Source organism: Pseudopipra pipra, chromosome 23, assembly GCF_036250125.1.
Source record: "Pseudopipra pipra isolate bDixPip1 chromosome 23, bDixPip1.hap1, whole genome shotgun sequence".
Taxonomy (NCBI): Eukaryota; Metazoa; Chordata; class Aves; order Passeriformes; family Pipridae; genus Pseudopipra; species Pseudopipra pipra.
Genome location: NC_087571.1, coordinates 2,992,914 through 3,020,828, shown reverse-complemented (window position 1 = coordinate 3,020,828; position 27,915 = coordinate 2,992,914). Strand labels below are relative to the sequence as shown.

Here is a 27,915-nt window from a genome sequence, read left to right as displayed (position 1 = left end):
TATCCCATCCTCATCCCAAGCTGAGGGAGACACTGGGCTTGTTGGTTTTTGCTCAGTGCTTGTGCAAAAATCAGATGATTTAGCTCTTTCTGAGGTCAGGGTTACTTCAAACAACATAACTTTTAAAGGAGCATAGTCCTTAGTCATGTTTCCTTCAACATATTCCTAAAGATGCAGGTGATGGGACAGCAGATAATGTGGGAATAAGGTTGAGTTAAAACTTGTAGTTCAGTCATACAGAGCAAAAAATGAAGAGCCATTAATGGCTAAAATCTGGAGAACGTTTGTCCTGGTGGTGTGTGCTTGGCTTCCATCCCTTGCTGGGTGAGGGAACTCCTTCCAGAGCATGATGGATGTGGCTTTGTGCACCAAACCCACTATTCCTGCTCCTTCTGGTGCTGCTTTGAATGGAGATAATGCAGGATGAGAGGGATGTGGTGGCCGTCTCTGTGATTAGTCTGCATTGAGCTGAAACGAGTAGGTGAGAGAAATGGGGGGAAGAAAGACAGGAGGGAGGGGGAATGATCAGGGTTTTGTGGCTGGATTTGGATGCCAGGTGTTTGGTGTCTGCTCTGGTCCCAGGTCTGTAGCAGGTTGGGGGAATTAATGTGTGGATGCATCATCCTTTGGGATTTGTGCACACCCAGTGCAGAGTGTCCCTTATCCAGACACTCCCTGTGATGATGGTTTAATGCAAAAAGGGGTCTTGAGGGAAAAGAATCCAGGAAAGTGGTGTGTCCTGGGCATCCAGGGATGGTGAGAGCATGCCCAGGTAGAATGGCACAGACACTAAGATGAGGAGCAGATGAAACCCTGGGATGTGGGATGTGGAGGAGTTTGTGGCTGCTGGTGCCAAAAAGCTGTGGTGGGTTAGCTGGAAGTCCAAAGTATTGGGCTGAAAGTGCTCTTGGGCTGGCCTGGAACTTAAAAAAAAGACTTTGAGCCCTGAGTTGGTGGGGAAAGAGATTGTTTTGAACAAAACCAAACATATTACTTTAAGCATTAAAAAATGCTTAGAGTTTAACACAGTGAGTGCAAAATAAGTAAATGAATGCAAAATAAGAAGCATCTTTTTTTTTACAAAATGTCAAAAATAAGTGCTGTTTCTTTGGGAAGCTTACCTTTGCAACCTGTTTTTGTTTTTGTTTCTTTTGGCAATGCAGCAAACTCAAGCCATTGCTGGCAAATGCTTTGATGTGGGGGTAGCCATGGGAGGGGGGGAACATGGCAGGGGCAGCTGTTGATGCCCTGCACTGGGGATGCTCAGGACTCAGCAGGGGTGTGGTAACGTGCCAAGGGGAGATCTGGGGGACAGGAGGGATCAGGGGGAAAACTGTGGCCAACTGGAAGGAGAACCTGAGGAAAACTCCTTGGCCTGAGTGGGAACAGGACGATGTCAGGTTAGGGGGTCTGCTCAGGTAGGAGCAGGTACCCTGAGCTCGACATCTTTTGGGGTCTCTGTGAGCTGCTGAAGGGAAAATATGTCTCTGGTTGGGATGCACAGGCAAGATTGCTTCTCGGCTTCAGAGATTTTGTGCGAAAAACACCCACTCATGCTAAAAAGCTTGGATTGCTCCCTGGTTTGCCTCGCAGCAGCAGGCAGAGCTGCTGGTGCCTTCCCAGGGAGGGGAGCAGAGAGCAGGGTGAGCCTGGGGCTGCCCCACCACTCGGATCCAGCATGGGGGACAAAAAATTCCGCTTTGCAGGCGGCTGGTGCAGGAGGAGTCGGTGGGACTGTGCCTGTCCCCGTGCAGGGCTGCTCCCTCCATCCCGGGCACCAGCTGGTGCTGGGAGGGATGCTCGGGGGGTCGATGCCTGCATTTAACTCCCTGGCTGCGGAGTGAAACCCGCAGAAGAGCAAGTGTGCGTGTGTCAGTCAGCATCCTGAACCAATGGGTGCCTGGTAGGAGGTCTGCGCTCCCTGTGCACGCACGGAGCCTGGTGCTCCTTCTGCTAGTTGTGTGCGTGTGTGTGTGTGTGCGTGTGCAAGGGGAAAGCAGAGACACTGACTGCCTGCTCCCGTCTCTCTCTCTCTCTCCAGCTCACTAACTCAGTCTCCCTCCCTCTGCAAACATTGGATTTAAACCTGCTCAGAATTCAGCGCAGACGAAAGCAGCGGCGGCAGCAGCAAGCAGCAAGCAAATCAGCCGCTCGCCTACCGCAGCTCCAAGATGTACCATCCTGCCTGCTGGATCGTCTTCACTGCCACCACTGCCCTGCTCTTCATCCCAGGTAGTGCGAAGAGCTTTTTCTCCGGCGGATGGGGGGCTGTGGGCTCGCAGGGTGGGAAAGCCGAGCGGGGTGTGCGCGGGGGACCCGGACTTGGTGCACATTGCGCACGGGCGCGCACACGCAGCCAGGCAGCGAGTTGCTCTGCAGCAGGGAATTGCCCAGGGCTCACAGTGAGGGGGTTTTAGAGAGCCGTGCTGGACCCCCAGGTGGGCAGCGAGCCGCTGGTACCCGAGCAGTGCCGGTACCTGCAGCTGGGATCGCACAGCTGGGCAGGGTCCGTCCCCTCGGCTCTAAATGGTGGGGTCACGCAGTTTTTTCTCCCTTCAGAGTTGGGCACCTGCTGTGCCCTCTCTCGTTGGAGAGCTGTCATGCTGTTCCCTGCGCTTCCCTGCTTCCTGCCGGGCAGACTCGGGTGCCGACCCCTCGCCCGCTTTTGCAAAGTGAAAATGGACCCCCCGCCCCGATCTGGGCACCTGGGGGGACCGTGTTGGCGCCGCAACCTCCCCGAGCCGAGCAGGTGGCTCCCGAAATGGGGGTTGGCCTCGTCCCCATGGCTTGCCGGGGGAGGATGAAGGGGGAGATGCTGGGGTTGGACCCAGTGCCGGCTCCGTGCTGGTGCTCGCGGGGCAGCGAGCGCAGCCCTGCGCTGCATCCTCGGGAGGGCGGTGGGGGACGACGAGGAGCTGAACGCCGGGGGGAGGAAGTCACCGGGGTATTTTTGATGATGATGATGTGCACTTTTAGCAGCTGAAAAGATTGCTGTCCCTGTGCAAGCAGATGGGGACTGGGTGGCCAGGCTCGGATCTGATCTTAACCCAACATGTGTTTTTCCTGACTGCCGACGAGAATTCCGTTGGGCTCGGGAGGGCAGGGGAGAGGCACGGCTGGAATTTCAGCAGCTTCCCGTGGTTTAGTTACAGCGCTTTGCTGTGCGGGGCTGGTGTGCGTGGCTGGGGAGAGGCTGGCTCTGTCACAGCTGGAAAGCAGCCCTTTCCACAACTGTGCTGAACACGAGGGCTAAAACTTGCTTGTGGAGGCTTGTGCCATGGGACACATCCTGCTGTCACGCTGCAGCTGGAGTGATCAGCGGCTACAGGGGTCCCTGGACTGGGGCTGGGTGCCACTGATGGTCTGGGGGATTGCAGGGGGATGGGATGTGTGGTAGCCCTGGGGTCAGTGCTGTTCCCTGGGGAGAGCATTGGCTAGTTGGCTGGCAGGGAGGACCCCTGACAGCAGAGCCTCGAGCTCCTCAGCAGCACCTGAAACCAAAATGGTGCACTTACAGTTTAGCACGTGAGCACGAGGATGAATAATAGTGTGGCTGCGAGAGCTGCCTGAATTTTGTGAATGCAAAGGGGGTTTTTTATTGAAAATAAGCTCTTGACCGAGATAGGAGACAGAGCAAGATTGGTGTGGGGGCAGATGTGCCTCACCAACGCTGAGCTGAGTAGAGCCTTGGCTCTTTCACGAGGTTCTCTGGGCTGAAATTGCAAAGAAGGGGATAGAAGGCAGCCGTGCAGGCCAAGTGGCAGGACGTGTGACACTTGATGGGCTGTCATCAAGATGTCCTTAAGCTGCAGGGGCTGGCAGGGACCTGACACGGCGCATTTGCTGTTTGCCAGTGCCCTGCTGCAGTTTCCTTGGGATGTGGCTGTTTGGCCCACGGCCTGGGCTGGCTCTGGCCTCTGTGTGCCAGGGAAGGAAAATGCCTGTGCATTTAAGCCCCCGCTAACTTAGGAGAGGCTTCTTGATCCGCATTTATGCAGTTGTAGCTTTCCCTTCTTACTTCTATTAAGAAGCAATATCTGCTTTGGTTTGCATGTCCCCTGAACCAAACCAGCCCAGCACTTTGCTTGTCTGGGTTCAGCCTTTAATCCATCAGCAGAAACCTTCTGCCTGCATTAGAGGAAGGGAAATATTCCAGTTTACTGGGCTGCTTGGTGCTTTGCCTTCCTGCCCTACACTAGTCACCCTCTGCCTCAAAGCACTGGGTTTGAACATCTCCTATCCTTTTTCCATGGCTTGCAGAGGTTGGATGTTTTCCCTCCCTGCCCAGCCTGCCCCAGCATTGATTTCAGTCATGGTTTCACTGCTGTGGGCTGGAACACAAGTCATGTTGGCAAAGTCAGGGATGGCTGAGGGAAGTCAGATGTTCCCTGCTGCCCCTTGGAGCCTTCACCTTCCCAAAGTGGTTTTTTGGGGCTGTTTATTATTTGCAGGTGTGATCCCAAGTGTTTTACGCAGGTGACGCTCCCCTGGGATGTGCAGAGGCTGTTTTGAAGTGCAAACTCCTTCCCTTTCCGTTTTTATCCGAATCCTGCGGGAGTTTCACGCGGGGTGGTTAAAGTGAGAAGGGAACCTGCTTTTAGAAGGTGTAATTAGAGTGAAGGGAAACATCACAACTTGAAGGCTCCTGCAGAAAATAGCACCGCAAAGTTATTATTAGCTGTAATAGCTTATTTGCCAGTTTTTCCTCTTTCTTTTGCTCCCACCTCTGTCCTTCCCCCCTTCTCTTATTTTTGTTAGGAAAGATGCATTTTTCCCATTGGGGCTCATGTCGTCTCGTTACCAATTTACTCTTGTGGAATCTAAAGACACGAAAGGTTAATGCAATAATGAAACCCTGACCCCTCTGGTCATAGAGAGAGTCTTACTCTGGAGCTTTTTATTTCTCTGTAAGACAAGTTTCTATCTAAAATAATTTCGAAGGCTTAATGCTGTTGTCACCCTGGTGCCTTGGGGGAGGCGGGTTCCTGGACATGGGTTGCTCTCTGAGGTGGGTTCTCTGATGGGAAGGATGCTGAGGATTTTTAATGAGCCCAGCACAGCAGGACAGGGAGGTGACTGGGTAATTTAATTGTCAAGCTGTTGGCAAATGCTTTGAACTGCTGGGCATTGTGGGTGCTGCTGTTTTGAGATGAAGGTGGGCTGTGATGCACTGGAGAGTGAATTTGGGGCTGGGGGGAGTATATTTGGCTAATCTGCAGTTATGGTGTGACATCATGGCTCTACAGGTGGCAGAAATCAATGCTCATCAGCTTCTTCAGACATTTATATCGCTGCCTTGCTGGCTTGGGGAAATTACTTGTCATGGCAGCAGCTCCGTTCAGAGGTCAGAAATCTGGCAGCTCGGGATGAGATGGACAGTCCTGGTTTTCACTGCTTCCAAGCACTGGGATCAAGATAAAGCTTGCAGAGCTTGGAGAGTCCCCAGTGCTCTGCCATCACCCCTTGCACCCAGGACCTGCTTTCTGCATCCTCCCAGAGATCCTGTCTGTGCAACCCCAACCTTGCTTGGGCAGCCTGCGTTTGGTGGTGGTTCTAAAACCCATCTGCATTTACAAAACAGGCATTGCAGGTGTCAAAGACACCTTTCCATCCCTTCCTAAGAGAGTCCCTGCTGCAGGAACACATGTTCCCCACAGCCTGTGATGTGGCCATCACCTCTCTGCAGCGGGGGTGGTGGAGGGCTGCTGATCCCTGCAACTAAGCCCGAGAATAAGTACCTGGAGCACATTAGTTCTGCTTTAGTGCCATTTCAATATGAGCAAGAGGGACTTAAAGCGATTTTCTGTGCTCTCCCGAAGGCCGGGGGTAGGTGTGGATCAGGCACTGCAGCCATCAGTCCTCCCTGAGTCAGAGGTGCTGGGGAAGAGGTCCCAGCAGGATGAGGAGCCTGCACTGGTGGGCATCAGCCCAAAAACACTGCCTGCTCCTCCTCTGCCTGTCACATGGGTTGTAGATTCCCTGACAGAAGGTGATTCCTCCGCCCTGTGGCTCTTGGGACAGGGAGAAAGCTGGCGTGGGTCTCTTGGAGGATGTTTTATTCTGCTGGGGAGGAGCAGCACTTGCTGTCATTCCCAGATGACGTGGGGAGGGAGCGTGACGGGAGACCAGGCGCACACAGCTCTCGCTCCGTGCAAGTCCCCACGGTGCGAGTTTCCAGAACAATTTGCTCCTGGGGGCTGTGGGTTTCAGGGCCAGTGGCTCCAGCAGCTGCCTTTCAGGATGCCCCAAAGTGCTGAACCTTGCTTTGCGTTTTCCAGCAGCTTCTCTTTGACAGCCTGTGCTTTGTGCATTCCGAGGTTGCAGACGGCCGGGTGGAGGAGCTTTTGCTGGTGCGAATCCCTGTGAAAAACTGAAAAGGGAAGAAACGTTTCAAAGGCACCGATGGGAGCTGTGTGCCTTAACTGGCGCCTTTGAAAATCTTCTCCAAAGGCTTGAATATTTGGTTATGGCGAATTTCGAGCTGCATAAACAGCTGTGTTCGTATTTTACACTTGAATATGCAATTTGAAGTTTGTGCTTTGCTTGGTTGGAAACCAGAGTCGCTGAGTGAGGCTGTTGGGGAGCTGTCGATGAACCTCGGCACATTTTGGGGGGGAGCAGAGTATCCAGGAGGATCCTTTTGCTGCAGTCAGGTGAGGATAGAGGAAAACTTCTGGGGTTTTATCTGTAACATCCTTCATGACCCTGTGGTCACCCTCAGTTTTGCAGCCCTGTCCTTTGTGCTCCTCAGTTAAGCAAAACCTCCTTCCCTTCTGGCCTGAACATCCCCTGAGATGCTCTCGGCTGCTGGTGTGTGTAGGGTGGGGAATGATCTCAGCTGTCACACTTCTCCTCTTTGTTTAAACTTAAAAATAATAACAGCTTTGCTGCAAATCTCCTTGCCTCCCAGTCATCTCTCCCTAATGAAGGCACGGTACTTATAATTACCAACGCAGCAACAGCACATAACAGAGGTGGCTTTGACACTTGCTGCTCCGTGGGTGGGTTTTTCCAGGGAACTCCTCTTCATTTCATGCTTAGAAGAAAGAAATACTTTCCTGCCTGGTTTTAAAAGCTCTGGGACTGTGTTATCACCCCCTAAGGGTGACCAAGCAAGGTGGCTTGTTAGGTTTGGAGAGGTAGGAATGGCAGGGGGTGCATTGCCCTTGTGAACTGACGGATGCGTGAGCCCAGGTATCCTGGGGTCTGGCTGAGCAGGAGCTGGTGGGCTCTCCCTCTAGTCCCAGCTTGGGCTCAGAGGGTGTGGGGTGGCAGGGGCAGTGGTTTGGGACACTCAGATACCTGCAGGGACCCACTGATGTTGAGAGCCACCTCCTTGGGAGGAGGTGTTTTGGGGAAGTTGAACCTGTTGCCTGTGCGGCAGAATCATGTGCGCCCGGAACACGTGTGAGATGAGGCAAAGGAAGGGGGGAAAAGAGGAGATATTTTTAGGTTTACTTTTCTGTGAATTCAGCGCTAGTGAAAAGTGCTGGATTGACAGCTCTGGAGACTGGAGAGGGATGCAAAGTGCAGGGAAGGGGCAACCCAGCAAGATTCCCTGAGGGCTCTGTGCTTCAGGGTGGGATGCTGGGACTGGACCTTGTCCTCTCAGACCACTGGTCAGCGAAGCCATGGAGGGTGTCTGTTGTGTTGACCAGAGCTGGTTATCCAGAGGATATGGGCTTTCCAGGGGGCAGCTGGGGTTACCTGTGCTTCACATGGCTTTGTCCTTCATGGCTCACCCTGTGGATTGCTCCTCATGGCTCCTCAGCTGCATGAGGACAAGCTGAACCTGCAGCAGGAGGGCTTGGGCTTCCTTCTGATGCAACAGCACCACTGCCATATCCACTAACCAAACTTCCCAGGCGTGTTTCTTCCCATGCTCCTTGCAGAGGATGGAAGAAGAGGTCTTCACGTGGGGCTCTGGCCCTCTGGGCAACTCCAGAGTGGTGAGACTGGGCTGAGCAAGGCTGCCTGTGCCCCACACGTGCTCTCTGAGCAGCGTTTCTCTGCTGTCCCCCTGCCAGCCCTTTGCCTCCACTCACCCAACTGTTTACTTCTGGCTTTTGTTTCCTGGACTTGTTGCTATGCATGCGGCATGTGGAAGGAGCTCCAGCGAATATAGGCCACACTTTGATTGTTCAGCAAGCTGGAAAATGATGATTATAATTTTTGACAGAAGGGAAGGAGGGGGAAGGAGATCTCTGGGCTTTCAAATCTGCTCTGTCATAAGCAGGATCTTGCAAGGGCCTTCTGATGACTTCTCCCGCCCCAGAGGAAATGGTGTTTGCATAGCAAGAGGGGTTAGAGGAAAAATTCCTCTCTTTACAAGGTCAAAGCAGCACTTCTTTCACCAAGCCTTCCACCTTGCACGGCGGTCCTGTCACAGCACATAAACCAAACGCACTTGGTGTTGGCCAGTAATTGAGTGGGAAGCATCCGAGGGAAACCTGGATGCTGCTAAAAAACCTTCCTGTTGGAGCAGCACACACAGGGCTCGTCTCTCATGGTGCAGAGGTGCTGACCAAGCACTGCCTGCAGCACCAGCCCCAGGGGACATGGACATGAAGGTCCTTAAAGTCCATCTGTGCATCCCGGAACTGTCTGGAAATGGAGCCCCAAAGACCCCGTAGACTTAGATCCCATAGACTTGTCCTGACCAGGCAGCTACATTTGGGGCCACACCACCAGTGGTCCTGTCCTGTTGCATTCCTGGGTGGCAGCAGAGCCCACGGAGACCTTGGCTGCTCCCACCATGCTCCTTCCCAGCTCAGCAGTCCAGTCCATTGGCATCGGCTGCGCGGTCCCCGCTGGATCTCCCCGTTTATTTATTTATTTTATTTAACGGCTTTGGCTAATTTCCACTTCAATTTTATTTTTGTTGTTGTTGCCGCTTATTTTAATGCGATCACTTCTAATGAGGCTAATGACATTTAGTCTCCGTGGCGGCGCATTTTAATTTGGTCACCGAAATGTCAGCGCCACGCAGCCTCCTTCTATCTCCTGGTGACAAAAGGCTCCGCAGACAAAGGGGCTCTTTCCCGAGCTGTCCCTTGCCCTCCTTATCTCCTTCCTCCCAGGGATGGGCCAGGACTTTTGGCAAAGCCAGCCTCCTGCCATCCCCTCCTCTGCTGGCACCGGGGGAGCGGGAGCGGCCGCCAAGCGCTGCGAGGATGAAAGGCAAGGGCTGCCGGAAACTCGGGCTTTTGAGCGGAGCCAGCGCCACGTAATTAATCAGATGTCAAAACCTCTGAGCAAAGTTAGCTTTGATGGGCAGGGAAATCTGTCACATAGGTCGTTCTGCTGCCCCCGGTGCTTTTCTGGTGCTCTCTCTGCCCTCTCTCTACCTCGCTGCCTCTCCTTTCCGTGGCTGGCGTGGCAACTTCCTACAGCCAGGTGGGACCTTCCAGCTTGGAGCGTCTCCTCGCCCTCACCAGAGGTCACAGCAGGGCTGGTGCCATGGGCGTGGCAGGGTTGGGGGGAGAGGGCTGGGGTGGGAGTCCATGAGCTGAAATAGGACACAGACATTTGGAGAGGCCGGGGTGCTCAGATGCTGCTGTGTGAAAGTGGAGAGGACTCTGGTGCCAAGTCGGGGTGTCAGGAGCAGCCTAAACCCAAGGAAGGCAGTGCTGGGGCCGCAGGTGGCTGCACTGGAGAGATGGAAAATTCCCAGTGTTCTGTTGTACTTGAGTCCCCTCAAGATGTTGAACCTTAGAAGCCTGAGCCATTTTGCTTAAGAATGAGTCCTTTTTTCTGCAATCTGGGTCCAAATGCAGCTGAATTTGATCTGTTCTCCTTTGATCTGTTCCTCCCTCGCTATTCTATGTACCAGGAATGGATGAAGATTAAAGTTTGCAGTTTCTGAGCAAACTAGGTTACTCACCACTGCACGATACCCAATTACCTGCTGATACCTCAGGAGTGAGAAGGTATTGATCCTGCTTGGATTTGAACTTGTTGAACCAAAGACTCTGGTTATTTGAAATCTGTTGCTTAGGACATGCAGTTTCCTTCAGGAATCCAAGCATGATGCAGGCAATGTTTCTGCACCACGTGGGCTGGTGGGAGGTGGGTCTGTTGTCTCTGCCACATGGGAGATGACCTCTACGTGATAAATAAGAGCATCTGTACTCTCCACGGTCCAGGAGGGATATAGATGTCATAAATTCTGTGATGTGCCTGAGGAATATCTCCATTTTATTGAAAATAGGTCCCCAAAAGCTGATTTTCCCCCCATGTAGGTGGGTTTTCTGTGCCCTCCCTGCTTGCCACCTCTTTGTGAGCACTGCAGGCTGCAGAAGTGCCTTTGATGGCATCCCCTGTGCCTGCCTTCCTCCTGTCTGTCGTGCTCCCAACCAGAAATAGCCTATCAATTCAAAATAACCCCAAAATTCTTCCAAAATTACCTGGTGAGACGAGGCCAGGGGGGGCTGGATCAAAACGTTTATTACTGAGACTTGGTGCTATCAGGTCTCACTCTTGCACAGTGGTTGTTTCCAGTAGATCTTAAAACACTTCACAGAGAAATTTCGTTGTACCTGTTTTTGTAGACAGGGAAGCCAAGGAATAAAGAGGGAAAATGGCTTGCCTGAGGCATGTGCAGAGACACGTGTTAAAAGACGTGTCCTTGCTGTAGCTCCGAATCTGAAGTGGAGGTTTCTGCGCGTTTATCCTTGTGAAACAGTGGGGTTTGGCTTCCTCCTCTGAGAAACGCAGGAGAAAGTGCAGGATCAACACATGGGGTGCTAAAATCCCCGTGCTGGGCTGGCACGGAGGTGGAGCATCACAGGGCTCTTGGGATTGCTCTTGTGTGACTGTCAGAGCCAGGGATGCCCCGTTTAGTGGCACCAGCAGGAGAGGCTGCACCACAGTTCAGGCAGCAATGTCTGGGGGTAGGAAAATGTGAATTCATGATTAGTCTGATTTTTAAGTTGAGAGGCACCCTCTGCTCTTCTCGAAGTTGGCAGGAGGGCAGCACGTGATTGACCCCCCTGCCCTTTGGCGTTGCACCTTTGCCTGTCTTCCCCTGAGGTTTGAGGACGATGATCTCTGAGCTGAAAGCAGGAGATGAACAGAGGAGAAATTCTCAAGCGCGCTCCTGGTCTCCACATGGAAATACTCTTTGGAATTTAAAGGGGAGCATGAATTTGCCCTGCCAGTGCCTGCCCCGTGTTGTCTTTGTGCGCTGCAGCCTCCACCGGCCGCTCGAGGCCGAGAGCCGCTGCCTTTGCCAGCCCTTCCGTATCCTCGGGATACTTTATCTTTATAAAGCCGCAATAAGTGGACAGTATAATATATTTCACTTTTAATAAGGTGTTGCCAGTTGCACACACTCCGCAAAGCAATTAGTGTCAAAAGCAGCTAAGCAATGGCGGGGCGACGTAATTCGGCTGTTTACCGGGCTGGAGGATTTATGGGCAGTGCCGGTGGAGCCGCGGTCACAGCTTGGCTGGAGATGCAGGAGGTGCTGCACTGGCTTTGAAACCACACACCTCCGAGCTGCTCTGAGTCCTGACAAGTCGTGGCAGCTCTTGGGACAGAGGCACGAGCGAGCCACCTCTTCGTTTTGGTGGCCCCCCAGCTCTGAGACTCTGAAAAGGGGATGTTGAGCCAGCTCAGATGTGCCAGCCAGACGGGCACTTGCCCAAAATTCAGACTGAGAGGACCCTCTTGCTCTTCGTGTGCTGGTCTGGGAGAGGCAGAGCTTTGCAGCGTGAGGTTCTCCTCATCAGGGTAGGGAATCATCGAATCACAGAATGGTTTGGGTTGGAAGGCACCTTAAAGCCCATCTCATCCCACCTCCCTGACAGGCAGGGACACCTTCCACTAGACCAGGTTGCTCCAAGCCCTGTGCACCCTGGCCTTGAACCCTCCAGGGGTGAGGAGAAGTCTAAACTGTCTGGGATCAAAGGGAGGTCCTGGGTTTGGTTGGCACATGGGCATTATGCTGATGGAGGTGGTCTGACCAGTCAGGTGGAGACAGGACTGGGGAGGGGAGTTTTCAGGTCTGGGGGAGGCTTTTTTGCATCCTTGCAGCCCAGGAGGTACCTGGAGGTATCCAGAGATGGTGGGGGCCATACTCGGTGGTGCTGTTTCACGTGAAGAGTAACCCCATTTTCTATCCTAGGCATCTAGGACTTCTTACTTTAGTTTTATTATTTTTTTTTTTAGCATCAGGGCATGTTGGGCAAAGAGCTTCAGTGAGCTCAGCCCAGGGAAGTGCTTATCTCTGCCTCCTTCCCATGAACTGAACATTCCCGCTTTTGTCTGGGGACTCTCTGATCATCACAGGCTGTACTGTGCAGTTTTTATACAGTCTGTCCGTGTGCTGATCTCTCTGCTGAGGCAGTCAGCTCTGCCATCCTTCCAGAGCCCTCCCACCTGGATCTGACTGGGCTTGTGCTGCCACTGGGGTCTGCAGAGGCTTGACCCGCAGTCCTTGGCTGGCACTGGCTTTGTGGGTGGACAGACAGCGTGGTGTGGACGGAGGTGCCGCTGTGCCAAATGGACGGATCAGGCTGCAGATGCTGCAGAGTCAGTCCAGCCTGGATCTGCTGCGGGGAAGCAAACTCGGCTCGTGTCAGATCTGTCGGATCTGATTTCGAGGGGCTGGAATGAGCCCGTCGGGGGCTGCACGTGAACGTGCCGGGCTCGGAGCCGCTAACGAGCGAGGCGTGAGCCGGGGATGCAGCCCAGGGGTTCTGTGTCCCTCATCCCCAGGTGCCATTGCCTCTGCACACCTGAACCTGCGCCTCTCGTGGCATTTGCCATCCCAGCCCCTGGGAATGCCTTCACCTTCCCCCACGGAGGGAAGAGCCACAGCGTTTGGTTTTTAGAGCGAGCACAGGTGATAGTTCCGAGCCCGTGCCCCTGCCTGCTCCCCCTTTCCCACCCCCCATTTCTCAGTTCAATGAAGTCCCAGTTTCTTGGGTTTGTTCTCCGAATTGAAAGCCTTCCATTTTCACACCTCTGTAATTGGTGCTATCTGTTGAGAGAAACTCTGCAACTCCAGCCAGCCAAGGTCAGGAGGAGCTGAATTGAATTAAAAGGAGCAGAAATTGGTTCGAGGTGGGCAGAGGGCCGCAGGGAGAACTATGCAATTTCTCTCCTCGGGGCTCCTGATGAGCAGAGCAAGCGGCAGCTTCCCATCTCAGCCCACGGGGGGCTGACATCGGCCCACCCACACCTTAATCTGCACACCGAGGTGGGCACCTCTCAATTGAAAACAAGGAAATGAAACCCAGCATCTCCTCCTTTTATCTGGTCGGCAGGACAGGGCTCTGCTCCTCAGGTTCCTTGGCTTGGATGCTGGCAACTGTCACTGAAATGACCTTGCGGTGATTAAATAGAGCAAGAAATGATGTTTTCAGTAGAAAACTAAAGCTGGGATACAAGCTGATGGCTGGGAGATTGAAGATGCTGGGTGTTAATCCTACCTTCAACTCAAACCCAGGTTGAAAACCCCTGATGCCGTTGGACTGAGTTAAGGGTGAGCACCCCAGTGTTTGGATCACAGTTCCCCACTCTGCTGGCTTAAGCTGGTGTAAAACCAGAGCAACTTCAGCCAAAGCCAGTGGATTTATAGCCCTGTGGTAGAGCTGTGAATGGAGAGAGTGCTGGGAAGTGCCATGTGTGGAGTTGTCTCAGGGGAATAGGTGTGATGCTTATAGCTCTTATGGACCTGCTTGGAAATTTTCCTGCATGTTTTTCCCCCCTCGAAAAATGTCTTTTTCATCATCTTCACTCACAGAACGTGTGAGCACTCTTGGCTTGGCTCTCTGGAAAGTTTACTTGTCTTGAGGATGCTGTTTTTAGGAGCAGGAGGAGACTCATTGCAGAGAGTGCTGTGACCTCTGGTCCCTGTGCTGCCCTCATCCCCCAGCCCACACGGAATCCTTCTTCCTCAGGCCAGGCTGGGCTGGCTTTCGTTTTTGCAGCTCTTCTGCTGGGTGTATAATTAGTTTTTATAAGGGATTTGGCCCCAGGTCTTCCCCAGCCCAGCTAAATGTCCTTGGCTCTTCAGAAATAGAGCCGCTCTCGCTTTGGTGCTGGCTTGGTGAGTATTCAGAGTAGAGTGGCTCCAACAGGAGAGCACAGAAAGGGGGAGATGTTTCAAATGGTGAAATTTCAGGCAACAAGGGAACAATTTTCCACCCACTTCTGAGCTGGAGCGAAGCCCTTCCAGTCTCCCTTTCTGTCGCTCCCCAGCTGGGCTGGCACCAGGGATGTGCCATTTATTAGAGGCAGCAAGAAGGCCCGTGGCCAAGGTAGCCTTGGAGGATGCCAAGCGCGGTACCACGGCTGCCCAGCTGTTTGGAGGATGTCCCCAGCCCCATTTTCCCCCCCCAGGGGACTCAGTGCTTGTGATCTTGCCATCCCCCGCTCCCATCCTCGGGCAGGAGAGGAGCCAGCGGCCCGGCTGCAGCCGGCGGAGTGCCCTGCGACCGCCCCGGGGCCCCGCTCTGCCTCTCCCGTAATTTATACAAGCGCAAGCCGATGTTCCCTTTTAAATTGACAAAGGCAGAGAGTGGAGCCCGGGGAGCCCTCTGACCCCGGAGCCCTGGTCCATGAAAATTACAGGCGCTGTACAGCGCGTTTCCTCTTGATGTACTTGCAGTGGGGAGATGCTGGTTAATTTGCCAGGACTCAGAGGTGACCTGGGTTTAATAAAGAGGATTAATGGATTTGAGCTAAAGGTCTCGGCTGTTTGGAGCTGATAGCCTTCTCCTTCGAAGACACTCCGGCAAGGCACGGCTCAGCCTCTTGCCGGGAGAGGTGGAGGCAGCTCTGTTAAAGGAGCGCTGCTGTGTGGGCAGGGAATTGCCTCGGGGTTAATTAGCAAACCCAGGTACCTCGACCCATCTCCCCGGGCTGGGCAGTGCTGCTGTGAGCTGCCAGCCTGCCCTGCCTCCTGCCTGTCATTCCTGCAGCAGAGCAGGGAGGCTGGTGCTGCCCTGGGGTGTCCCATTCCCACCTCCCGGACACGTGTGCCGTCCCTTCGGGCAGGACACAACCAGACGGCTGACGACAGAGGGCATGACAGCTGGACACAGATGTGTCTTGTGCAGTGCCTTTTGCTCTTGTTTTGGGGTTTGATGCTCACCCTGTGCTGGTTTAGGACAGCAGTGCTCTCCAGCCAGTGCATCCCTGTGGCAGAGCTGATCTTCCTGTGACACTTTGTGCTTTGTACCAAGTCTGGCACTGCTTCCCAGTGATGTGCACTCTTCCTTAGGGAGAGACGAAGGGTTTTAGGGATGGAGGTGGACACACCAGCTGATTCTATAGTAGTGGGCAGCCTGGGAGCAGCAGAAGAGATGGTTTGGCTCAGAGCTGGACGCCTGAGCGGTGTCACAGCTGGGTGTAGGGATCGAGGTAGGAAGCAGAGGGAGTTTCTTGCTTGGGGAGGAAGGAGAGGATGCCTTTGTAAGGTGTGAGGAGTGACAGGGCTGAGTGCTGGCTGTGGGGGACAGGAGCTGCGTGAAGGCAGTTTGTCCCAGCAGATCTGTGCTGCTCTCCCTGCAGGAGACCTGGGAACGATCCCACAGGGCTGGCAAAACCCAGGAGTGCCAGCCCATACCAGGAGTGATGGGCTGGCAGGGGCTGTGATGGGGGAAAGGTTGAGCTGAGCCGCTGCCATACCCCCCTGCTCTGCCTTCTCACTTAACGTTCCCAGCACGCAGAGAGCAATGAATTCCCCGTGGCGTCCCGCTCCCTGGCCCCGGAGTCGCTGGCGATATTCCCGTAATAAGTAAGTGGAGTACTTTGGACAGGAGCAGCGAGGGACCCGGCCAGTTTCCCTGCCGGGAAAATGCATGCACGATCAATGCAATCAACTCACCCTTCAGGTCCTTTTTGGGTTGGATGGAAGAGATGCTCTGACTGAAACCCATTTATTGAGTAGAGAAGGTGCAATGGAATTACAAGCTGTAGCTTTTATCAGCTCTTGGCTTCTGCCTTGTCTTTTCCTTATCCAACAGCATGCCTAGTGTTATGAAGCATTATTCTCTTAAAACTCCATTTCTCCTCTTTTCAGAGGGGTAGGGAAACACTCAGTGATTCATCCTTTGCCAGCCACGGGTGGAAATGTTCAACAAGAGATCCTGTGGTCATCTCTAAACTATTATTTATCCCTCTAGGGTTGGCACTGATCTGTCTTACCTTGGTGTTCAACAGGGAGTTCCAAATGAACAACTTCCTTGCAGAGCTGAGCATCAAGTCAGAGCCAAAACCATTTACACCCCCCCCCAATGCACCCCACAGCTCTTTAGGACAGGAAGGGATTTAGTGTATCATGGAGAAATTAAATACAGGAGGTGGAGTGAATGATTCAGCAAATGCTCTTAAGTGTGATGCTCTGTTATAATGGACCCTGGTGTGCTGCTGGATCCCAGGTGGGAACCCTGGAGGAGGGAGTCTGTGGGGGTGTCCATGGCTGCACAAACCCCGAGCATCGTTCGGAATGAAGTCCAGTTTTGTCCATCTGTGTGTGTATTTTGGTCACTTCAGGCCGATGCTGGCAATTTTTGGGGGGGTTGAGTAGTCTCTGACCCTGTATAAACAGGCCTATTTCCGAGTCGCTGCTGAAATGGAAAAAAAGGACAAAACCTGCAGAAATTGTGAGTTTGCTGTCATTTAATCTCTTGTGCTGCTCCTACTAACCAGGCACCACAGAGTTCAGAGCAATAGCCTGTCTGGCAGACAATCCTCAATGCTCACAAGTGGCCAGGACTTGGGGTTTGTCTCATGTCTCTTCTTCCAGCAGCCAGGCAGAATGGAGCATCACCTCTGTACCATCCTCCTCCTCAGGAGCTGTGAGAGCAGGCTCCTGGCAGGGCTGTGTCCCTGCCTGCCACGGTGAAGCATTTCTGATGTGACATAAGAGATCTGGCTAATTAATGGCCCTGTGCTGACTCCATGTATCCAGGAGGCTGGGCCCCAAATTTAGCCAGGCAGTAGCTGGGCAAAGAGTCTATTTTGGTCAACACCGGGGACTCGTCCGGCATTCAAAGAGCAGCTCTTTGGTCCCGCAGCCTCTTCCCAAGGCTGCTTCCCAGGAACACCCTGCCTTTGGATGCAAGGAGCCTCTTTGCAGTCAGGTCAGGTGCTTTCCCTGGAGCTCAGCCCAGCGCTGAGCCGTCCTCCCCCGATGACCCGGGGGTGCAACAGCGGGGCCCCCCCTCTGCAGCGGGGTCTTGCATTTGAGCCAGGCTGCCCCGGGGCTGCTGCCTGCCTGCATCCAGCTGGCACTGCCTTCCCGCCCCTCCGCCTGTATTTTATCCTTGGGATTGCCATGTATTATTTAGCTCGGAGATGCTGTTTTCGGGAAGGAGTTGGGCAGAGCAGCGCCAGCTCCGGCGCTCCTGGGTGTTGCCTGGGAAGTGAGCAGAGCGTCTCCCCGCTCCGACCCTCTGGCCTCTCTCTCCCTGCTGCCGTGGCTTTTCCCGGGAGAGCTCTCATCCCGGGCAGCAGACCTAGCGCGAAATTGCTGTTCACCCCTGCAGCAGGAGATTTAATTATCATTAGCTGAGCTTGCACAGCTCCACGTGCTGCCGTGCAGCTGCGAGTTTAGCTGGGCCTTTTAAAAATCCAGCTGCTATATATATATATATTTATATATTTATTTTTTTTTTACCTATTCCTTGTTTTTTTATTCTTTGCCTCGTACCAAAGCTTTGCTTTAATGCTTTGGGTCAGGTTGGCAGCCTGTGAACACGGTGCATGCTCGGAGCTGGGAGGGGGAAGATTTGTATTTCAAGGAGACTTGCGGCCAGACAGAGCAACCTGTGAGCATGGTTAAAATATGCAAGTCCCATTCCCAGGGATTGGGCATTTTTTGCAGGATTTGATGTTTATTTTATAGCCTGTCAATTACACTGGGATAGAAAAAAAAAAAAGAAGTGCTCAAAAATCCTCTTTTTCTTGTGAATGGGAGTCAGGGCTGTGGTGGGTGTGGGAGGAGGGGAAGAGATCCCCAGGGAGTTTCCCTCTGTGGGTTGGAAAAGCCAAACTCCCTGAATTGCCCAAAATTTCAAGTATTTTTAAGACCCCAGTGCAATGGACTGTCAAAACCCAACTCAGTTCTCTCTGTGTTCTGCCTTTTGGCAGAACTTTGTTTACAGCAGAATTTCCCACAAAAATTTCTTTTTAACCTCAATTTTTTTTTTCTCCCCCACCAAAACTCCACACTGCTGCTGGGAAGTCCTAGGCAAATCCTCATTTTGTGGGCCAAATCCCTGGCATGGTGACCTTTTCCACTGACTTTTCCCATGCCTGCCCCACCCAGCCCTGGAAGCCGCTTTTCCCCCCATTGCCAATAAAGGCAAACAAAAATTAAATCTATAATTATCATTACTAATTCCACTTAATTAGTCACAAGCCAGCAGCCAAATTGGCTTTCTCATAATTATCAGATAAGCAGTAAGCACATCTCATAGATTATAATTAACACTGCTTAATTAAAATCTAATATACATACACCCTTTCCTCAACATATGCCTAATTGGGTTCACAAACAGAGGGGGTGTGAAACCCCCATCCCTGTTGCTCCCCCACAGGTTTGTTCGATGCCACTTTGGTGGCACGTGGGATGTTCTTTGCTCTCAAACACCTTGGCTCCAAAAAAAAAGTGTCTCCCTGCTGCACTGTGAACTCAGACAAGATACTCTGCCGACTTAACTATTTTTTATTATTATTGTTATTGCTCCAGCTGTGACCTCTCCATAATCCCCCGTCGACAGCGGGTTCTGCAATAATAAAGCAGCTTGAATAAATTACGCTTTCAAAGGCGAAGGCCGGATTTTGGCTCTGAGCTCTGAAAATTGATGTCTCTCTTATTCCCTTCTTATTTTCCGGAGCTGGGTCGGGAGAGGCTCCGAGGCTGCAGTGAGGCTTGGAGGGAAGCTCTCACACTTGTTTGCACCCTCCCTGGTCATTGCTATCCCTTCCTGAAACGCTCTGGGTGTCACAGCAGGGATGGCAGCCGCCTGCAAGGAGGACCTTGGTCCCCTCCAGGGCTTGGTTGAAGGGTTGATGCTCACAGGTGAGAGTCCACACACGATGGTTTATGTGCTGGGGGAGCTTTTAGCTCCTCTTTCCATCTATTTGGTGGAAAGGCTGCAGTTGCCTGAGGATGGGGGATCAGGGTCTGAGCCAGCTCAGGCATCACCAAAGCTTTGGTGTCCCCTTGCAGGTGGCCTGAGGAGGTGACCTGTGAGCAGGGCATCGACTCCCAGCATGGCCACTGCCCCTGTCTGACCTTGGGGCAATAATTACATCGTGTTCCAGGTAGCTCTGCTCCCACTCCCAGATAAATTCTCTCCTGTTTGGCTGCCAGAGAGAAGCAGAAACTCCTGATAGTGCTGATTATTAATGAGATCATTTGCCTGCCAGTTTTTGCTGAGCTCATATCTGACTGGGGAGTTGATTCACTGTGGGAGATTTACGAAATGTGATTTCTGTCTCAGAGATGCTGAGCTGAGCTCCTTGTAACGGGCATGGAGGGGGCTCCTTCTCCTGGATTTAGTCCCGGTGAGGGCTCCTGGCTGCAATGCTGGGGCTGGAGATCCTTCCTCTAGCCAGGGCAAGGATGAGTGCTGGTCCTTGGGGATGTGGGGCTTCCATGGCTGGAGCATCACAGCTGTGGGTGATGCCAGGGCATCCCAGTGCTCTGTGATGTCAGCTCGTCTCCCAAGGCCTTTAATGCGGCGGCTGCAGAAAGGAAAGGCTTGGCACGTGCTCCGGTGTCGGGGGAGGATTTGCGGATTAGAGATGTGTAATTGTATGTAGTGCATGACAAAACAAAATAAGTGGCAAAAAGAACTCGGTTGTATTAAGGATTCAAAGCGAGCGTTAAGCTTTTCCACATTAAGGAGAAAAAAAAATAGCCGGGGAAGTGCGCGAGGCAAAATCCCCTTTGCTCCGTGCTCCCGCTCCACGGTGGAGGTGCAGCCTGGATGCAGGAGCTGCGAGATGAGGGATGCTCTCCATCCATGGGAGAGAGGGGCCAACCACTTCTGAAAACTTTTCCCTCCCAGCTGCCAGCCTTGGATGGATTTGCTGGCCGGGGGTAGATGCGCATTTGGAAAATGAAGGCGAAACACGGCTGGGGCTGCCTGGCTGGTTTTCCTGGCGATGCCGGCGTGTGTTGGAAGAGCCAGGTGCCTCGAGCTGGTGGCATGGTCCGAGGCTGGCTGCAGGAGGGGCTCAGCTGAGCCCCCACTCCACTGCAGCTGAGCATCTCGGCAACTGGTTGCTTCCAAGGTCTCCGCTCGCCCGGGCGAGGCAGTTGTACGCTTTTGTCCGTGGGGATTTCTCGCCATCGTAAGATCTTCCCAGATTAAGTAAATAATTTCACATTGGCTTAATTAAGCCTAATAGACTCATTAGTTCGCTCTTTGCGCGCGTTCCCAAGGGATGGTGGCCGTGAACTGTGAAGAGTCGCTGCGGAGAGATCCCGTGGCATCCTGGAGGCAGGTGCCGGCAGTGGGGAGCGCTGCTCCTGCGGGAAGGGTTGGGTCTGTGAGGTTTAGGAGGTAATGTATATGTTCATGGTGGCTTGAATCACAGGCAGGTCTTTCCTGCCCAAAATGCTGCTGGACCTTGGGCTGGCTGGTGGCTCAAGTGTGGCCGTGCGGGTGGTTGCAGTGTCCCAAGCAGGGGCATGGTCCAGACCATCCCTTGGTGCCACAACAGCCTCCATGTCCTTGGAGGTACCTTGACCTGCTTGGAACAGGGTAGCACCATCAGACCACTTTGGCAGTGCCCCAAGGTCACACTTTGGAATGAGTTTTTTGATGCTTTTGCAGCACTTTTCTTACTTCTGCCCACTACCAAGAGCTTTCTAAGCCCACCACGCTCGGAAGTGTGGAGGAGAGCAAGGGGTCCTGATCCAGTGGCAGGGTTTGGATGGTCCCTTTGGCTGCTGCACAGGATGGCAGGTTGTGGCAGGAGTGGCTCCTGGATTTGCTCAAAACCTCAGATGTGGGGCACTGAGTGACCAGTGGGGGACACGGAGTGGCTGGGGGGGGACAGATGTTGAGCAGAGAAGCAGATGTGTGGGGGAAAAGGCTGTGGCTGCCCTGGAAGGAGAGTGATGGGGAAGGGAAAGAGCTGATGGAAGCTAAAATATGTGTGGATGCAGGTGCTTGCTGGACTGGGAGGGTATCTGTTTGTAGAAAGGGAGGATTTTGTCTTTTCTGTTACCTGCTGGTGTGTGGTACTGAATCACACTGCGCTGTACAGGGCATTTTTATGATGCATTTTAAAGTTACATCAAGGGCATTTGAGAGCATATGGGTAGGTGACCTCTTTTTGCATTTGCATAAATCTAAATAAATAAAATAAAATTGAGAGAGGAAGGCAGGGACCTGCAGATCTCTTCATTCCAGTGGCGTGTTTCTATCTCCTGCACACAATGCCGAGGAGCAGAAAGCACAGAGGCAGGAGGTAGACATCTGGTTTCCCTTTCAAAAGTGTTGCCTGTTCTTTATTTATAAAGAAATTATTGTATTTAAAGCCAATACTCATCTCTTGTACCAGCAGAAGAGCAGAGATAGATGGATAGATTAGAGGGAAGTGGATTGTGCATATAAATGGGGGTTAATTTGCTGACTCTTTGGAGAAGTGAAACCTGGCTGAGAGCTCTGGGGTTTGGAGGTTCCCGGGGGTGTTTTTGCCTTCAAAAGCAGCGTGAGAGGAGCCAGTCCTGGCCAGAGGGATGCTGAATGATGGTGTGCCAGTTACCATCCTCTCTCCTGCGTGGCAGAGGGGCACAGGGAGAGCCAACAGCATCCCTTGGGCATCGGAGGGACAACCTCTGCTCTACTTGTGGCTTTGAGACTTGTCCCTCCAGACCCCACCCGTAGCATTTCTCTTTGCCCCCCGGCATAGCCTGACTCTGTCTGGGCAGCAGGATTTGCTGCTGGCCAGGCATCAATCCAGAAGGGATGGGAATGGGAAGAGAATAGATTGAAACGCTAAATATATCCAGCAGGAACCAGCTGGAGCCGGTGGAAACCTCAAACGTGCACCTAGGAAAGAAGAACACAATGTTTCATTTGTTTTGTTTTATTTCACAAGAAAAATCTTCACAGCCCAAACTGTCACTTTGGAAATAATTTGTGGCTGAGGATTTCAACACCCACTCCAATGATATTTTATTCTGACCCTAAACAAAATCAATAGCTTTTTTTTCCCTCCTCCTTTTTCTTCTTCCTTGAGAAAACAGTATTTTTCAGCTCAGTGGAAGAAGAAAATAGATTCTGCCCAGTGTTGTTAAAAAGATATTATAACCAGTGTCTCTGGAAGTGTAAAAAGTACATGATCTAATATGTCTGAAGCAATTTTGAAAGGCTGCTTTATTTAGGATAATGGAGAAGCAGCAGTAAACCTCATAATCTTCCTGGATAAAGAATACAGCAGGAGGGTTCTGAGCTGCAACATTCTGCCCTGGCTGCTTTTTTTCACCTGTCAGAGCCAGGGTTCAATGCTAGATGAAGATGGATGGTACCCACTGGCAGTCAAGGAGTTTGGGGGTGTCCTATTTTGGGTCTGTAAAGCCCCTGAAGAGAGGGGCTCTGAGATGCAAAAGCATCCCTGGGAGGGTTTAGGACAGCAGGGATGCTGGTGGGGGATGTCTCTGGCACTGATGTTGCATCTTTTCATGTTCCCAACCTCTGAAAGCAGAGACAAGCCTTCAGCAATATTGTTCCATTGGTTGCCCTTCTTGGGAATTACAGGAAATCTTGTTTGTCAGAAGGGAGGCTAAAAAAGAGAGGGGGAAAAAAAAAGAGGAGTCTGATGAATTTTAAAATAAATTATAAATTATTTTTTTAATAAATTATGAATACATTTTCTCTGTCAGGATTTGAGACTCTCTGCTCTGATCAAAAAGTTTCCGAGTGTGTTCTCTCCCCACTTACTCAAATGTAGATGTGTGCATTTCTGCTCCTGATTTCATTTTATTTTATTTTGATGAATTTTTTACTCCACCAACAACAAATACTTTGTTTGTTCTTGACGGGCACCGAGGGAGAAAACTTTTGAAACCCTGCTCAAACACTTCACTTGCAATCAGGGTGAGCACTCAGAGGATCCTCTGTGCTGCCACAGCCCCTGCAGCCCTTGGCCAGGGAGTGGGAGAAAAGGCAGCAGGGAAAGGGCTGTAGAGGAACAGGAGGGTGGATGGAGCTGGTGCAAGGTGGGCTTGGTGTGCACCACCAGCCCCAGTGCTGACTGAGGGTGTTGGTGGTGTGAAAACAGGTTATTGAAGGTCTCAAAGGTCTGAGGTCTAAATCCTTGGAAGGCATGAGTGATGCCACCTTTCTGGGTGGTTTGCATCCCCGTCTCCATGCCCGTGCTTCCAAGTGTCCAGGTTTTGTGTCCATGCCAGGCTTTGTCTCTGTTCTGGGTTTTACTACTCGAGTGCAGGTAAGGACTCTGTTCCTTACGGGCACTTCCTCCTGCTGCCACCCAAAACTGCTGCCCAGTGTCCTTGGGCTACTCACTGGACTGGATAAAAGGGACGTGATTAGCCTTCCCTTCAGAGGGTGACAGGGGCAATCACTCTTGTAGATTTTAATTAAAATGTTTAATTAAACAAAGTCCTAGCAGGCAGAAAAGTTAACACCGATCCTGGTTGAGTCCCCAGACTTGGAGTTGGTGGGAGGAGGGGAGAGGAAGAGATGGGCATGGAGGAGATGGACTGAGCTGCCCATCAGTAGCTCGATGGACTCCTGTTCAGAGTGTGCAGGTCCCAGGAGATGAACATGGTCACAGGGACATGTGTGTGCTGGTCATTCACTTCTCCCTGGTGCCAGTTAGAGGGGAGTTGCAGCTTCCTTGGATCTCTTGCTGTTGGAGGCTGCCTCTTTGCCTTTTTCATAGCAGTGGCTCATCTTTTTCAACCCCTACTGCAACCCTCAGGTCCTTCTCAGCAGCTCCTCTGCTCAGCTCATCCCTTCCCAGCCTGGGATCCTGGTGCGTGGGATTATTCTGTTCCAGGTGCTGAGCTTGGCACCCTGTTTGATGTCATAGATACTCTTCAATATTTTGAAGAACACAGCTGCTCCTGTAAAAACAAATCCCTGAAGTCTGTCGAGGTGTTTAAAACTCATTTTCCATATGGAGGTCCCAGGGATAAAAGTGCCTGAAGAGGCAGAGGAGCCAAGGCAATGGCTGAACTAATTGGCTACTGTTAATTGTACTAGGACAAAAAGATCAGCAAGACAAGGCCTGTCTGTGCTGGGTCTGGAATCTTTTTGCCCATTTCCTTGGAAGCACAGGTCTTCCATGCAAGTGCATCCAAAAAAGCATCAGAAATCAGTTCCTGAAATAATCTGTGAGGAAGGAAGGAAGGAAGGAGGGAGGGCAAATAAATTGATGGAATGTACAGCTTTTCTCCAGGGAGCAATTACCAGCCTGAGAAAAAACTCTTGGTGCTGTGCTTCCTTAAAAACCTTTCCATGTGTGTGCATCCTCTTCCCACTGGTCCCACAGCAGCAGGGACAGGAGGAGCCACCAGCCTGGGAAGGGGCCACCCAGCTCCTCCAGAACCCTGGAGGTGTGGAGCACCTCCCTAAAGCCTTACCCCAATCTGTCACATCTCCTTAGGCTGAAAGGGAAGTCGGGAGAGCCCAAGGAACACAGGGAGCTGCTGGAGGTCTCCAGCCCTGGCTTGCAAGCGCTCTGCTTTTAGCACAGGCTTCTGCCAAAGCTCTCCTGCTGCTCAGCATGGGGGGATTCCAGCCCCCTTGGCTCCTTGTAGTGCTTCTCCTCCCACTGAAAAACTCCATTTTGTCTGAGCTGAGTGAGGCAGCAGCAATACCCTTTGCTCCTGGCCCCTTTCTGCCCTGCTGCAGGTTGAGGCCATCCTTACCTCATTCCCTATTTCCTCCACGATGCACCACTCTGTCTCACGATGCATGTCCCAGAAGCCACACATCTGCAAACTTCATTAATGCCTATTAGGATTCAAGCAATTTTCTTTATTTCTAAGTGTTTTTCCTTAATAGACACTCTGTGTCCTGACATATCTTACTGAATGTGCTGTGTTAAAGCTCCCTCTCTTCCAAGCTTTGAGGGGGGAATGCTCCTGGGAGGGTTGGGCTTTAGGACTCCTGTGTTGGCAGTGGGGTGAATTCTCAGCTTGAAGGTGACACTTGTCACTTCAAAACTGATGTCCAAGTTTAATGAGAAGCTGAGCAGCTTTTCAGTAATAATAATTAAATAATAACTCACGGGAAGCTGAGATTGCAGTGGAGTAGCAGGACCGGGAGGACCACAGTTACCAGCTGGAGAGCGACGTGGTCTTGTTATCCAGTTAACACCTTGTGGAGCTGGGGAATATTTAGCTCTGGTTAGCAGGAACCCCGGGGTGAGCGGCTGAGGGTTTTACAGTGGTTGGGCATGAAAAGCCGGGGTTCACCCCGAGCTGAGGATGCAAACACCGTCCCCGCTCCCCGGAGAGCCCCGGTGCCGAGGTCGGCCTTCTCCATCTCCAAGGCAGGCTCCTCCGCTCCCCTCTCCGTGGCGATCGCTGACGTGTTTATTCCTCTGATTAATGAACTCTGCAAATTAACCTCCACGCTGCTCTATAATTGCTATTAAGGCTTCAAAAATCACTTAAGCGTTTCCGGCGCTCGCGAGCCCATTCCGCCCGCCCGGCCAGCGCCGCGTGCTGATTGCAGGGAGATAGAGCCCGGCTCCTGACCTCCACGTTTACAATTAATTATTGCATTCAGCACCCAAATTACCCCCGGTCTCCACGTGCTCGGCTTTATCTCTCTGCACACACAGGCTTGGCTTTTAATTAAAGGTCCTTCAAATTAAATGAAAACAAATTCAATTATTGCCTCTCGTTGGAACAGCTCACCGCAGACTCCTGACTATACTTCTTCTATGGAGAACCTGGAGACTGCTGGTCTCCCATAATCCAGTCTGACTAAATTTGCCTGATCTGCTGTTTTCCTTATCATCAGTTGAGCTGTTTTCTCACTGCTGGGTCAGACGTGGGCTTGACTTGCAGAAAAATCAGAGTTTTAAATGGTGTTGTCCTCTCTTGTCTGTGTCTTCATATCATTGCCCTTCAAGGAGAAGATGCTCTTGTATTTGATGAAGGGGTGGGGTCCTCATCATTAGTCTTCATTTCAGCAGCAGTGGAAGGGAGAGGACCCCAAAAATGAGGGTTTGGTTCTGGATACCTGACTGCCAGGCAGTGGGATGGTCCCTCTCACAAGGGAAATGAGTGTTTAGAGCTGTATGTTCAAGCGTGGAGGCCTCCAAGCCCCACATCTTCAAAGCTGGAAGTGTCTCATGGGAACAAGGACAATATTTTTCCAGAAATGTTGGGATTTGCATTATTGTGGCTGTGAAAGCATCACAAGTTAGTGTTATTTCTGATGGCCTTTGGTGGGTAGGGCAGAAACCAAGTGGTCGAGAAGTTCCACAGCAGGGTGGTACCTTGGGAGAGCTTGGCTCAAACTGGAGCTCTTGGATGGAGATGAGCTTCATTTAACCCAAACAGTGCCTTCTAATGCCCAGGTGCCTTTTCAAGTCATGTCCTTGTGTCCTCCTTCCTCCACCTGCAGCCCTCCAGCCAGGGTTTCTTGGCCAGCAAAGCATCTACCTGTCCCACACCCTCCTAAAAGGTCCTTGTTCATCTCCCACGTAAAGGAGAGAGACAGAATGTGGCTCTGGCACTGCTCTGCCAAGTGGTTCAGTCCCAGTTATTATTTTTTCTCCCTTTGCACAGTTTGTGCCATCATCTGTGCTGGCAGGAGCTGGCAGGAGGGACCAGCTCCAGCCTCGCTGATGTGGAGGGGGAAACCGTCCAGCGCGCGGAGGAGGGGAAACCAAAGTCAGCAAGCGTGCCCAAAAACCAGAAGGATAATTAACGTCTGGGGTAGGGCTCTCTGGTGGTGTAAATTAGCAAAATCTCCGCAGCGTTTTGCCAAGTAACATCAGCAGATGATCAGCCTCATTAGCTGCACCTATGGAAAACTCTTCCCTGGATCGCAGGGGCTGTGTGTGCCCGGTGAGGACGCGGGCACCGGGCAGCAATACCACGCGTGGGTGAGTCGGAGGGATGCTCTGCCAGCACGGTTCAAAAAGCACCAGCCTGCGCTTTCCGGAGCAGCCAAACTCCTCATAAGTCTCCCGCTGTGCCGAGGCTCTCTCTGTGCCGCTCTGTATGGTAATAACCCCAGATTATATTGCTCTTTAAAAGGCCGCAGTGATCGCTTTTATTTTGCCCGCAGCCAAGCGCGGCTGCCTCGCGGTGACTGAAGGTTATGCTGCTGTGACCGCCCGCTCCCCCGGCCCAGCGCTTGGCTTTCCCCTCCCAGGCTCTGCTGGGAGCTTTCCCTGTGTCCCTGGCTCACGGCTGGGCTCTCTGCTCCCTCGGGATGCGATGTCACCGGGGCCACCGCGGTGACATCTCTTTTCCCAGGTCTGCGCAGGGAAGTGGGATGTTCCCCGGCATCCAGCCTCAGTGTGGGGCAGGGAGCATCCTGCAGCACCTCCCTGGAGGTACTTTTTTCCTTTTGCTTTTTTTTTTGCCCAACCTCTGACCAGTGCGAAGGCATCGTGGTGACATGAGAGCAGCAAAATAACCACGACGCACGCACATCTGTGATGCTCTGTCCCTCTGTGCCACGGCTGGAAGGGGAGGAGAGGAAGGCAGAGCCCCTGGAAAGGGCGAGATTCGAAAGCCCGGAGGAAGGGAGGCGAAGGACAGGGTGGTAGGGACGGGAGGAGAGGCGGTGCGGATGGATGCACGGGAAGGGACTGGAGAGGAGCAAACACCGGAGAGACGGAGTGAGCTCATCTCGCCTGCCCGCAGGGTGCCTGGGCTGAGCCAGGCGGCTCTGCCGGCATTTAATTTGCTGCTGGACACCGTGTCCCGCGGTTCGCTCGCCT

At 52.4% G+C, this 27,915-nt stretch overlaps 1 protein-coding gene across 2 annotated transcripts in view; it reads left to right on the top strand.

Moving 5' to 3' along the window:
• Positions 1–1,958: 1,958 nt before the first annotated feature.
• OPCML (opioid binding protein/cell adhesion molecule like) overlaps positions 1,959–27,915 on the top strand; it is a 299,547-nt gene continuing 273,590 nt past the window's right edge. The window contains exon 1 of one of the 2 annotated variants that reach the window (XM_064634446.1): positions 1,959–2,232. In XM_064634446.1, the coding sequence (XP_064490516.1) occupies positions 2,172–2,232 (61 nt within the window). In that variant the 5' untranslated portion in view covers positions 1,959–2,171. The remainder of the gene's footprint in view (positions 2,233–27,915) is intronic. The other variant, XM_064634450.1, reaches the window with a different exon arrangement.